General features: G+C 39.3%; 1 protein-coding gene across 3 annotated transcripts in view; it reads left to right on the top strand.

Annotated features, from left to right (window-relative positions):
- FNDC1 (fibronectin type III domain containing 1) overlaps nt 1-14649 on the top strand; it is an 88621-nt gene that overhangs the window by 22344 nt on the left and 51628 nt on the right. For 2 of the 3 annotated variants that reach the window (XM_088142638.1, XM_088142641.1), the window contains exons 2-6: nt 9354-9552; nt 10639-10737; nt 11842-11959; nt 12684-12871; nt 14046-14153. In XM_088142638.1, coding sequence (XP_087998764.1) covers nt 9498-9552; nt 10639-10737; nt 11842-11959; nt 12684-12871; nt 14046-14153 — 568 coding nt within the window. In that variant the 5' untranslated portion in view covers nt 9354-9497. Of the gene's footprint in view, nt 1-9348; nt 9553-10638; nt 10738-11841; nt 11960-12683; nt 12872-14045; nt 14154-14649 lie in introns of all 3 variants that reach the window. The other variant, XM_088142634.1, reaches the window with a different exon arrangement.

Consider the following 14649-nt stretch of genomic DNA (forward strand, 5'->3'; position numbering starts at 1 on the left):
TGTAGAACAGGTGACATTTTATCCTGCGGTTCTGGCCTCTAACATCATGATGCTGCTCCTCACCCCAACATCTGTTAGGGTTGCCTCTGTGATGTATGTGATGATGAGATAGAACATGTCATCTGTGAACGTCTTGAGCTAATGCTCAATAAGAAAGGATAATTCTACCCATGTTGGTTTTTCCTAATTTCTCAACTTACCGACTTCCAGTCTAGTTTACAAATTTGGCAGAAAAAAATTGCATCAGTATTTATATATGCACTGATGCACACATTGCTGGAAATACACATTTCTGTATATAATTGTCCTAGTGTGCATATTTTGTTAACCAGTTTATCTATAAGAAAATGTGTTGCTTTTCCAACTTTTGGACTTTGAAGAAGCAAGATAGAGTGTTGATACTTTTGAAATTTGGTGTTGGAGAAAACTCCTGAGAATACCATGGATAGCCAAGAAAAGAAACAGATGGATCATTAAACAAGTCAACTCTGAGTTCTCAGTCAAGGCACAAATGACCAGGCTCAAATTATCCTACTTTGGACACATTATGCAAAGACCTTGTTCTCTAGAGAACTCTGTAATGCTGGGAAAGGTGGAAGAAAAGAAAAGAGGATGACCAGCAGCAAGGTGGATGGACTTATTAAGTGGTGATGGCTGCACCATTGGAAGACTTGAAGGACCAGGCTAGGGATATATTGTCATGGAGAAAATCTATTTGTGTTGCTAAGAGTCAACATCAGCTTGGTGGCACATAATCAATACTGTGTTTTTGTGTATGTTTTTCCTGAATGCATGTTTTAAATTCTCAACTATGTTGGAAAGTTCTGAGGGTAGACTTCAGCATATATGTGCATTCCAAGTTGTCTTATGTATTTAGCAGAATATTTTCCTAAAAATTCTGCTGGACAAAATTTCTCATCTATCTTTACTTCTGGAAACTCCTAATTTTATTTTCTATGATTTGATGCTATTTCTTCTTTCTGGTATAATTACTGAGACAAAGGCTTAAACCCAGGAGAAGACCCAGGTCTGAGAGGCAGTAACAACTTCCATCTATCAAGCAGCTTGACCCATGGTTCTTTGGGGTGGATCGGAATGGGTACCGTCCATGTCTCAGATACCAGACTGACTGGCAAATGCAGTGGGCAGTAAATCTACAGGGAGGAATGCATATTAAGACCACCACAGAACTTTCCTTTTTTCTTTTCCTTTTTAAAAGCCTCCAAGGAGAACTAGGATAGAGAAGCAATTCCTTGCCTATTTGTTTTAAATGGAATACTTTCCATATGGCTTTTTGGCTGCTTTAGTTCCTTTCGTGCCCTCTGTCCCATGAAGACTCTTTATACTACTTCCAGTTGGAAAAGAGTGTCTATTACGGGTGCAGAAGAAGCTGATCGACTGCAGACTTCCTTCCTGCCAAACCAGACCAACAAAAGTGCAATTAAATTATGTGGCCAGTAGCAATGTATTCCATCTTTGTCAAGGATCAGTAGTAAGTCTCATTTATTGCAAAGTAAAGATCAGGGAGTTATAGTAGGATATGAAACAGCCAAGCCCATAGAACTTTAAGATGAGGCTATTTAATACCATAATGGAAGGTTGACATAATAGAGTTGCCAGCAAAATTATGTTACATTTTAAGAGGATTCACAGCTACTGCTGTATTTGAGGTGAGCTATATTATGAGCCATAGCATCTTTAAATTCAATTTAACTGGCAAGTAAACAGGTTTATAACATGTCTGTGGGTTTTTGGAGGAGTGTCAGATGGACTGATCTTTGTCTATTCACCTCTAGTTTTTAAAATATGCATATGATAAAATCTTACTGACATTTTTCTTGGGCACAGAAAAGTCAGTAATAACTCTTAAGACTGATCTGCTTGCCAGCTACATGATGCGGTGGTTGATCCACTTGCCAGGAATTAAAAAAGAAATTTAAGCTGCTTAATATATACACTAATAGTTAACTGGATCCACATTAGTTGTTACTCCCTGGTAAGTTTCAGAATATTTGCTGGTGTACTAAGGAGAGAGGGAACAGACACATTTTTTAGGCTTAAGAAGCATTAGTTTTCTGCTACACTTTCCAGGAAAAATAGAGCCTTTCCACATGCAACATTTATACCAATCTAGTATCACCTCTGTGCTGCTCTTTCCCATGATGTCCTCCTTGGCAGCTGAGTTTGGTCCCCCCTCCCCACACCTTGGCTTTGTTCTGGAAGTTCAGATACACAGTATATGCACTGCAGTTTCACCAAAAGAGCTCTGTAGAGATGTAGTACCCAAGATCCCATGAAGACAGTTTAAGAGATCAGTAACAGCTTGCACGATCTTGCTCCTCCTCTTGCATATAGCTTAATAGCAGAGAGGAATAAAGATCACACTGAATATTTAATAATAGCTTCGTGCTGTCCAGAGGTTTAGATTTGAAAGTAGGAATTTAAGGTTGGCTTGATGGATTCTGATTAAAGGCACTCCTTGGTTAGTGTAACCAAAGGTAAGGCAGGGGAGCAGTGGAAGGCATGAGGATTTTTGGTGGGAGAAAGAATTTGAATAGCAGAAGGAAAATATGACCTAATGACACGAATATGGTAAAGGAAGTGGAAGCATTGCATAGGTTCTAAAAGAAAGGTAGCTTTACTGAGTCTGGTGTCTTTTAGGGCAAATGTGAAGATGCCACTGCGTGCATGTATCTGCTCTCCCACACACCACACTGCAGGACCAGACTGATGGTATAACCATGATCCAAGCCCCCTAGCAAGAGCACTTGCCCTGGTACCATTTTGATTTTCTTGGAGGGCCCCATGCGACTGGCATTGTGTGGTTCCAGATCATTGTGTGAAAATGAAAAACACAAGAGGCTTCTCTTGCCACTAAAGAAGCAATCAGATGGGAAGAAATCCTTAGCAAGCAGGATCTGTGCACATGAGCAGGTGGCCTACTACAAAGAGTTTCTCCTTTGTGGCTTACAAAAGAGGAGTACAAAGGATAATTGCCATGCCTCTTCTCATATAGGCAAGTGGTCCTTCTTTGGCCTTATTTAGTGACCAACAATTTCTGAGACATTATTTGATCCCCTTGATAAGAATTTGAGATCAATTCTGCTTCAGATGTTTGCATACCCTTCTCATGAGTCATGGAATTGATGTTTATTCAGTATTCTTGTCTTATTGTGGGGCCATTGAACCATTCAATACACCTGAAGCTCACATTTCTCTATTTGTGACATTCAATGGTTTGTTCATTAAATTGGAGGGTAGATTGCTAGCCTTGGTGGCTGCTATTCATTTTATCCAGTGCTGGTTTTTTTTAGTTTATGGTTTTATGGTATTGGAATTGGACATATTTCTTCTAAATAAATGTATTTCATGATTTTAAGCCACCCATCATCAAAGGTTAGGGTGGCCTATACATAGCCTTTAGTTAAATAGCCTCTCCGTTGTATACCGATATGCCTGTGCTTTTTCTTTCTACATATGACTTGCAATTTTCCTACCACTTAATTTACCATCACTGGTTTCTACATCCATATGACTGAGCCCTTTCAACTTTGCTCCACTATTGTAGTATCTTAATGGCTTGAATCTTGAATTCATTATATTGCCTCTTATTTAATCTCCAATGTGTGTGTGGGTGTTTGTATCTATCTGCTTGCGGTTAAAAGATTACATGTCAAATCTTCTCATTAGCAACCTGGGCTGGTGATGGTTTTTTCCTCAATTCATGTGGTTTGTTTCTGTAGCTCAGCCAATTTAAATGTATGCCTTGACTCTTGATTGCTCCTTCTTTGGCCTTTTCTCATTGTGGTTTTTCATAATCTGTGCAATATTTCAACTAACAGTTTTATTATGGGAAGCAATGATATGTGGATATATGCTTGGCCAATACTGGAAATGCAGCTGATGTATCTTGGGAACTGTTGTAGGTTACAAACTCATCATATCCTGTGTCTACTTAGCTTGCCTTTAGGTACATGATATAATATTCCACAATGAGCAAGTAGCTGTTCTTTTCCATGGAAGCACATCTGCTCACTTTTGTTCACTTTTGTAGTGTATCAGAAATGTCTTTATGTGTCGTTGGTTCTTTGAGTTTTATGATGTGCCAAAAACATGTTGGTGGATCTGGATTCCATTGGTTCCCTCTGAGCATACATGCCTATCTTATAGAGTAAGCATGTTGGAATGTCCCGTATCAATCTTCCTTTATATACTTAATAGCAATTCATTCTTCTTGGAGGAAAAGCTACTCCTTTTCTTCTGTTAATTCTTTGATGTCTCAGAAATAGTTAATTTCCTATTGTTCTTAAAACCTGATTTTGTGCCAGCTGATTTTTATCATCATAGCAAATCTTTAGTTTGTCTAATTTCCACTAGTTTCTCTTCAATGATTTGATCATTTGGAAGTGTTATAAGTAACTGCTGTTCCAGATTTAGTCTAGTATTCCTTTCTACTCAAGATAGCAAAATGTAGTTGGACAGCTACTGAAGTAAGCCTCTTGTCACGTAACAAATTAAAGGCCAATTCACACAGTATTTTTAAGGACTCCCTTGAACTGATCTTGACTTCTAGTGACTATATGGGTATGTTCATATAGTTTTCTTGGCACAATACAGAAGTGGTTTGCCACTGTCTTCCTCTGGGATATTATTTATTCCAGTTATGTACTGCCTAATCCAATACGGACTCACAACTTCCTAGTTCAGCTTACATCTTGTGATTTCCTGATGATATTCAGGAAACTAACTGGATACAAAGTTAAGAGCAGAAGCTTAGCAGCAGAAGCTCCTCCTCCTCCTCTGAGATTTAGCAAGGTTGGCTAAATAGTGCCACCTACTGTGACTACGCATTTGAGATGTATCAGGTGTATACTATGTAATGATATACTAGGTACAGTAACAATTGGTAAACCTTGCAATAGGTGCACATACTCATAGGGAAGACATGATGGCTGAATGAAGATGAAAATGGATAGCAATGAAATGCAAGCAAAATAAACAAAGCACCTACCGTTTCAATTTTCCAGGTAGCTCTCCATCAGAAAACAGAGCAAGTGAATAACATATATTTTAAAAATATGTAACATTTTTGTAATGCCACTATCACCTAAAATCTGAAGTTGTGTTTGTTCAATAATTTATTACCTCTTTTGCCCGACTTTGGGGATGCATGTAAACATTCATGGAATAATGTAGGATTTATTTTGGAAGATTTGAGTTTGAGAGATGTAGAGGCTGAATTATTTGTTATAGCTATGCATAATTTTGAGTTTAGTCTCTTAGTATTGCAGGAAAATGCTTGTTAGATGGTGCCTTAAGTAGGAGAAGGGAGATGTGAAACTGAGGTTAGGAATTTGAAGGATGGAAGATTCTGTTGGCCAAAGTGATGTCTAATTTAGACCTTCAAAAAAAGTTTTGTTTGTTATTTTACACAGCAGATACACAAACCTTTTTTTTTTTCCTGTTTAGGACAGACTTCCACAGGGGCAACTCTGATATGGACAACTTGAGATCTCAGGGTCGAAATTACCTAAAACTATCTAAAGTAATTACAAATCTGCATATTAAGATCTTAAATAAGAAAAAAGTAAAAAAAAATTAGCTTTGGAGTTGGTTATGTCTTATCTTCATTACAGCAACATAAAATTTGGCCTTTGTGCAGGTAATGGCAGTTTTTGTGTCTTCTAAGAGAAGATTTATGTGACCTTCCTGGGGATTTATTTATTAGGGGCAGAATATAAACAGATATAATACCCCTGTAAAATTTACAATGTAATAATTCATGCAAAATGGTTTCTGTCTCTTTTTGTCACCTAACAGGCAGATGTGCTTGATTAATGGGATTTTAGAGTATCTGACTTGCACAATATGGGTAGTAAGATAATTGGGTCTGGCTTTAAAGAATGCAATCCTCAGTCTGGGGAAAATAAGGTTCTGTAAATATTTTGCTTGTTCCCAAATGCCCTTGTTTATCCAATTTCTGCCATGTAGAAGTAGCTTGTTAGCTTGTAACTCGCTATCATATATTCTTTGGGTGAGCTATTGCTTAGCTTGGTCATATCCTAGAGCAGTGTTTCTCAACCTTGGCCACTTTAAGATGAGTGGACTTCAACTCCCAGAATTCCCCAGCCGGCATGGGTGGCTGGGGAATTCTGGGAGTTGAAGTCCACTCATCTTAAAGTGGCCAAGGTTGAGAAACACTGCCCTAGAGAGATTAGGAATGATGCGGAAAGCCCACATAATGCTAACCCCTGCTCTACAGCCTGTTGCCTGGAGAAGAGAAGTTATCTGTGGAAACTAAAGAGGTCAGGTCAGTCCAGCTGGAAAAATAAACTGGATTTTCAACCAGTAGTTTGTCACCATCTTCCAGACCTTTACCTGGATTCTGGGCATTCCTGTCTCAAGTCTTAACTGAGCCTTCGCAGTGCCATTAGGTGCGCTAAGAATTGATCTCAGGATTCCAGCGCGTTCTTTGCATAAATTCTCTCTTGTGCACCACAGATGATTTGGCCTTACAGTTTTGGCACCACAGGATTACTTGACCTCCATCTGTGTAACAAAAAGTGCTTAATAGCATTTGAGGATCTTAGGGTAACAGCACTGTGTGATTCTGATGTGCACTCCAGGTGTCTTTAGCACCCTGAGGTATTTAAAGGCAGTAACATGCTCTATTTGTGCTCTTCTGCTTTCCAGAGTGACTGCTGTTTTTTGCAAAAACCAGAATTGTAGATTTTTCAAAATTAAGTAGCAATCAGCTTTGTCTCCAATACCAAACTATTGCTGCTTTTGATTTTTTTAGTCTCATAGCAGTTGGTGGTATTATCGTAACATCAATAGTGTAGAGGAATATGGAAATATTATGCCCTGCTAGTTTGGGAGTATGAAAACCTGGGTTGTGAAGATGGTCTACCATAGAACTGATAAAGAATGAAGTATAAATTAAAGAATGAAGTATAAATTAAAGAAAGATGGGGCAAGAATACATCCCTGTCGCACTCCTTTCCGAATACATACCATATCAGAGAGGAACCTTTAGGGATTATACCTCACCCTTAAGGTAGATATACTGGCATATAAATTCTGCATCTGAAAAAGAAGTCATCAGCACCAGAGATCTGCTAAGTTCCACTTGGCCTGGAATTGCCGCTTCCTCTCCAGTTTCTGGATGGAGACCGATACTCCCATGTACAGACAAGCCAAACTAAAAGGTACTTCTCCCTTAAAAGGCTCTGGAGGACTCATATGGCAAGCTCCCTCCCCATCATGCACAACTCTTTTGTTTCTTAGCAGCATTTCCCAAATGGAAGGACAGTGTAGCAGGTTGTACATTTTACTGGAGAACAATTTTCTCCATCTTCCACTAATGCCATTTAGCTACTGAAGTGTAACGCGGTACACATATGATATAAACACTATCAGCCAAATGTGGGGCTTCTGCATAGGAAATATTCAGGGTACTGGTGGAATCAGTGTTGTATTTGACATATTGTTTTGAGGAAGCAATGGGAGCAAGGCTAGTTTCCCTTGTCTTCCTCTGTCTTTGCAACACCTTGAGAAATCGGAACAATTGCTAACCCACCAAGGGTGCACTTTGAGGAACAAGTGGGTGGCTTTACCAGCAGGTGTGCTCACATTTACAGGACAATGTCAGCAGGCAAAATTGGGTTAAATCCTGTCAGCTGGGAAGGGATCAAAAGAAAAAGAGGAGGAGGAGGAGGAATGCCAAAAAAAAAAAAGGGGGGGGGAAACTATCTTGTCAGTCTTTCATATCCAGAGAGCAGTTGTGGTCTCCTGAGAAGAAGAGGAATTTCTGTGCTTGGAAATACCAGACACCAGCAAAGAAGTATGTTTGGAGAATGTCCTCCTTGTAGTGTAACTGCACACATGAAACAGTTGTTAAAACAATAAGAAATGGGCAGGGATAGATGAGAGTGAGGGACCAATCAAATATAAAAAGAGGCCGCTGCAATATACACAATATTCTCTTTCCAGTTGCGTTCAGATATTTGATTGAGTGGATTCTGTCTGGTGTTTGATGCCAGTGTCTGTTGCTGGTTCCTTGCTGATTCCTGTTGGAGTTAAATAGCTATTGGTTGCACTATAGTCCATACTGGTTTTTTTACCTCAAGCTATTAGACCCAGAACCTACGCAAATGGCTGTCATAGCACATTTCATTGGCTTTATATAGTCACTTTTTTCATAGTAATTATGAGGATAATGCTAAACTGAATGAGGGAGTCGATAAATAACAAATAAGAATAGCTCAAACCTTTAGCTGGTGATTTATTATCAAATCAGGAAGAACCAACAGCAGGAGGCTGAACTACTGATCTGGAACAGGGTTCCACTGCAGACCAGCTCTTCCCTCCCCATTCGTCTGGAGCAATGTCAGCTTGCTGTGTGGTCTGTTTGCGAGGTGGTTGGCCTTTTGCCCTGAGAACCATGCAGTGCATAATATCAATTTAAATTAAATTAAAAAACAAGGTTTGATTCCCACCCCTACCAGAAGAGCACTTGATGGTTGATTTTCTTGCTAAGAGGGAAAAGGATGATAGGGAACCCTGGAATTGCTACCTTGAAACTAACTCTGTTAAATTGTGGGAGGGCTGCAACACTGCTGACCCCATTGCTGAGCTATGGTAGGAGGATACTGTGGGAACAGTGAAATTGATGCTGATGTATTATCTCCCAAATCAGAGACAGGAGGAGAACCCATCGACATGGCAGTGAAGAAGGGCCCTTAGAAGCTGATGCTGCCACAAAGTTTCTCTTTTCAGGCTAGAGGTTTATACAGCATTCCCTAAATATGGCCCTAGGCTTTAACAAAGACCTAGAAGCCAAACCTCCTGCCATCATGGTGTGGATGTGCACATGTGTGCATGAGACAAAGATGGTGGGGAAAAGAGAGAGTAAGATCTGTTTTCAGTGCATCCTCAAATTCTCAGTGGGAGGATTTTGTGCTTACAGTGCCAAGGCCCTCCATTCCCTCAAGAGTTGTCTATAGGCTTTATGTTAACCTTCCCAGTTGGAGGCCCTCCAGATATTAATACTTCCAGTGCCCAGAATTCCATAGCCAATATGGCCATCGCTGAATATTGTGGGAGTTAAAGTCCTAGCACCAGCCTAAAGGAGTATCATCACCCTCCATGAGGAATCGGTTGTCACTTTTTATACCCTGTTACTTTTTAAAATTTCTCTAGCTTCATTCAAGATCATATGCATAACAGTTCCTTCTTCAACAAATGAATGCTACAATTTTGAAAAGTTGGTTTTTCAGTGGATGCATGAAGAATGCTTCAGAGTAACTCTTTACTTGTGTGTTTGTGTGTTTTTTACATTTTTTTAAGAGAAGAAAGTGCCAAACAGACCTTTGAGAACACGCATCCATTCATCATCTGGCAGGTCACCAATTCAGTGGAGACCATCCCATTCTGCAAACTCAAGCCCACGTAGATACCCTGGTTTCCTTCATGGATATGGGGAGAGCAACAGAAAAATGAGTTTTAAATTACTGCCAAAAGAAGAAAGAACCCATAATATTAAAAAAATAGGTAAATGTTTGTGTGTCTGTGAAAGTTTTTGACCATCTGCTTATTTTTCTCACTGTTATTTTATATTCCGTTATGTTGAAAAATTATTTGGTCTCTTCTCCCTGGTAATGTTTGTTATTTCATCCATCAGAACAAATGATTATATCACATAAAAATTCCTCAAGTGCTTATCTTTGATTGTACTCATTCTAAACTGCCAAGAACAAAGAACATATTTAAGCCAAAGATCATCCATGGCCACCAAGAAATAAAATAACAATTGTATACTCTCAGAAAGAGGAAATGTGGTGGGGCAGACAGAAAGGAACGCATACACATTGCTAATAAAAGATTCAACTAAATTTGCAGTAACTCCAAAGAAGAGATTTTTTTTTTTACAGTGTTAGAACTAAGTGGAACATTTGCAATTGAAGTTTATTTCACTTCTGACTTATTTCCATCAGAAATAAATGTTGGCATCTATTGCTAGCTTTTTATTAAATTAGTTGATAGTTTGAATTAATTAGTCTGGGGGGATTCATATCAGAACAATTTGAATAAATGAAGGTTCAGATAAAATTTTATCTGGAGCTTCACTTCAGAATGCTGGCCCTAAAAAGGTACAGTATGTGAGGATTTTATCAGTTTAAAAAACAGAAACAAGACATCCCAGTCTTAGAAGCAATGGCTGATCTGAAGCTTAGAAGTTTGCAGGAGTTCTTGGGCCACAATCAAAGGCATCCAGAGGGGCAGTCAATAGTACCAAAATGATGGGTGCAATCAAAGTCCCACCCCTCTTTAATGTGTGTTGCTTGGATTGCACATGTGTAAAACAGAGCAGAGCTTAGATCCCAGTCACACCTGCCATTTTGACATTGTTGACTCTCCCTGTGGAGACCCCTGGCCACAGTAGCTCACACCATGCAAGTGCTAGTGTTTGGTCTGGCTCTGGTGTTGGTCAAGGGCAACCAATTACAATTCTTTGAAACAAAGGCTTTCATCCTTAATAGGCCAGGGGTCACGTGCACTTCCTGAAAGCACATTTGACTTTTAATCTTTGTAGTAGTGAATGTATTAAAATTGTGGATGTCTTCCTGTTGTATGCAGCATCTGAATCAGTATATCGGGTTTCACCACATTCAAGGAATTTCCAAGGGCGGAGTCAACCGGTGCATCAGGCTGCATTAACCAAGAGGAGAGTCCCAGGTATGTTTTGAAATCAGTGTGCAAAAATGGCAAGTCATACTATTGCATAATTATTATTTTTTTGCTAGAAATTGAAACTTGAGTTAATACAAGGGAAGGCAATTTAGTGCTCTCAGATATTTTAGACCACAAGTCCCACAATCTCTTAACACAAGGCTATACTGACTAGGTTGGTGGGAAACAGATTATTTAATCATTCCTGTTTTAGTGAGTATCATGCTGTCTAACCTGGATGTCTTTAGCATATGCCCAGATGTTTGTAGGCTGGTTATAGTAACTCAAAATTAGAAGAAGGCATTGTGCAGTACTTAAGGTCATCTCTTCATCATTTTTCACAATAGCACTGAAATCAGACTCCAGTTGAGGCTCCAAATAAACTTTAGAAGAAGTCTAAGACGTATAACTACCTTCCAAATCGATGACCTTGAGATATGTTGGAATTATGACTCCAAGAAATTCTGTGTGTTGCAGCCCCAGTGCATCTGGCAAGCACCTATTAGGGATGGCTGCTGTACAGTAGTTGGAAGTGGTTGATACTATAGCCTAAGGATGGCTCTGTTCAAGTTGAATGAGAAAGCAATCTTCTTTGTCTGCAGAAGTTTTGTAGCTTGTTTAAACCTTCAAGGTCTCTTATAAACAGCCTTGATAGTTAATCTGTGTGGCTTTTGGTTACTGTACTTGCTTTTATCTCATTTTGTTACATGGTAAATCATCCTGAGGCTTTTGTAGAAGGGGGATATATAAATGCTTGGCTGAATAAACACATATGTAAATAAATAAATGATTTTCTGAGAATCAGTCAAGCGCTACCGCAGCAACATTTGGTGGTTTTAGAAATGTGGGATGGAATTTGATATTTTTCTACTTTTGAAAGTTAAGGAGGAAGAGAAAAACCAATTCAAACTCTACTTTTTTTGCATATTGGGATCTCAGCCAATAGTCAAAATGCTGACTCCCTGTCTAAAGGAATTTGGAAGTAATCCCTATCCCAATGAATATGTAAGCTTCTCCCTTCTTAAAACCAACTTCCATATTCATGAGAATGTAGGACAATGTCCCAAACCCTCACCTTTTTGCCTCACATATTCTGTTGTGTCATTTCAGAGGAAGATGAACTGGAAGAAACAAAAGACGTAGCTGTTCGGGTCATGTCCTCTCACTCAGTACTGGTCACTTGGACAGATCCCTTCAGTGAAAAGCAGAAAAAACCTATCCCCTCCAGGTACTAAGCATTATCTGGGCTTTGTACATAGGCTTGCCAAAGGTATGCCAGTTCTAACTCTTGCAGCTTTTGGAAATCTAGCATGGCTGGGAAATACTGCAAGGAAAAGCAAATGTGACTGATTGATTTGCTGTCCCTTGACCACAGAAGCAGTACAGCTTTACAGTCTCAATGCCTGTCTAAAGTCCATTGTCAAGCTTTTGGCAGTTGTCTCAAATTGAATGTATTTCTTCCATGCAAAGATTCTCATGGAGCCTTCTTTAACAAGATGTGTTGAGTTGAAAGGGATAGGGTTGCAAGAATTTCAGCAAGTGAACAATGTCCAATTTCGAATCAAAGTATATTCCAGTACATTAAGATGGAGTCATAGAGACTTTCTTGGCTCCTCTTTAGCCACTTCCTATGAACCAGTGAACAGACAGTTCTTTTCACTGATAATGGAAGAGTCTGCAATTGGCTGCTTGCAAAGCCATCACCTAATCTTTAGGGTTGTTGGATGGCTGTAATGTGGGATTTAGCATGTTAAACTGAATTTCACTCTGAGCTTATACCCTGCAACCACACCCTGATTATTCTGAGTTGCTATCCCTGAAGAATTTGCCAAATTCTTCAGGTGGTTGAGTGTATTGTGTATGTGAAGTTGTGATGATTTGAACACTTGCTGTTGTGCATTGTTTTTCACGGTTGTGGTTAATACTGTATTTTTCTGTCACATTATTTCTAGGCAGTATACTGTCCGTTACAGAGAGAAAGGAGAATCAGCAAGGTGGGATTACAAACAAGTATCCAGCAAGCGGGTCTTGGTGGATAAACTAATTCCAGACACTATGTATGAATTTGCAGTTAAAATTTCACAAGGAGAAAGGGAGGGCAAGTGGAGTACTTCAGTTTACCAAAGAACCCCAGAAACTGGTATGTATTAAGTATTATCAAAATTGTGCCTGTAAATCACTCCTGAAGTTGTTAAGGTTCCAGTCCAAGAATATAAAGCAAATAAAATCATCATATTAAAGTAGTTTTTATAGCGACGATATGAAAATGGTTTGCCATTACTTCTCCCAGGATGGCTTTCTACCTTCTCAGTTTGGTTTGCAAATTCAGACTTTGCTTAGCATTTTAAGATCAGCCAAGGCTGACTAAGAGCTGCTACCTAGCTGGGCAAAGACTGCTTTATATGATGTCAGTTTGTTTTTAATTTTCTTCTTCTTTAACCAACAGGACCAGCTGTTAGTTCCACCATAAAATAGGTCTTTCAGGCCTTTAATTGGCTATCACTTTGTCTTATCCACAAAGCAATACAGTCCTATTCTGGCATGCATGCCTGGGTTTGGAGCTTCTTTGAATTGTTTATACTATAAAATTGTAGCATGCAAACCAAACAAAGAAATAAATGGGAGTCTACCATCCATGTTGCTTCCTTCAGAGTCCCCAGGATTTTTTAAATGGTGGGCATATTTGGAAATTGAAGACATGTTGTGGATGCTCTTGTAAAATAGCTGCCAGAGAGGAAGCTTGCTGTCTCACTGAATAACTGCTACAAGTTTATAATCAGTTGCAGAGCATCATTTTATCAGAATGCTGTTTGCCACCCATCAACCCCACTCTATCAGAATGTTCCCTAGTCTTCAGCTAGTGTCCTGTTCTGGGGCAGGAGGACACGTTGCCAAATAAAAACACTAGATTCCTGCCACCCATCACTTTTGTTTTCTAAGAAAAGTTGTGAGCTCTGTTCGGAGTCCAGAGGCATTACTGGAAATAAAAAATGCTGGAAGCAAATACTTAGGAATGAAGTATGCCAGCATCTCATTTTCTTTTAATTTGAAGAAAGATGTGAGACTGGGAGCCTATTGGGCATTGAAGGAGGTATTTATTTATGACTGACTTTCTTTCTTTCTTTCTTTCTTTCTTTCTTTCTTTCTTTCTTTCTTTCTTTCTTTCTTTCTTTCTTTCTTTCTTTCTTTCTCTCTTTCTCTTTCTCTTTCTCTTTCTCTTTCTCTTTCTCTTTCTCTTTCTCTTTTTCTTTTTCTTTTTCTTTTTCTTTTTTCTCCTCCTCCTCCTCCTCTTTGGTCTGCTGTTTATTTTGCAGCTCCCACTAGTGCCCCAGAAAACCTCAATGTTTGGCCAATTAAAGGCAAAACCCCTTCTGTTGTGGCTACCTGGGATGCCCTTGCAGAAAGTGAAGGAAGAGTGAAAGGTAAATGGGAGAAATAAATCAGAATAAATTAGAGAACTTCAGCTGCAGATTTTATTGAGCAAAAAAAAAGATGGCGGGAGAAGAAAACTGCATCCACAGTCCTGATCTAAATCAGTAAACTGAGCAGATGCTTTGCCCTCAAGTGCTTCCTTGGGGTTTAAAGTTGCCTTTTTATTGCCCTTTCTATGCAGTGGTGTGCTGAAAAGCTGAAATGTCTTTAGCAATTCACACTGTTGCTGGGGGACATTCATATGCTGGAAAGGAAGAGAGTATGGTTTTACTTTGAGATCTGGTATCTTTAATCTAGGTCAGGGGTGAGACCACCAGCCTCAGGGTTACAGCACTGAACCCCCCCCAACTCAAAAGTCTCAACAAGCCAAAAGTGAAGAACTTTGTGGCATGCCACCAACACACTGATTTAAAAAAAAAAACCTGGGAAAGAGCTACTGGCCACAATGGCACCACGGTGCAAAGCCAGGAATGCAGTTGGCATGTC

This window comes from Python bivittatus, unplaced genomic scaffold (assembly GCF_059951505.1).
Source record: "Python bivittatus isolate LINGU-HERP-01145 unplaced genomic scaffold, Pbiv_v1 ctg000020_np1212, whole genome shotgun sequence".
NCBI classification, from domain to species: Eukaryota; Metazoa; Chordata; class Lepidosauria; order Squamata; family Pythonidae; genus Python; species Python bivittatus.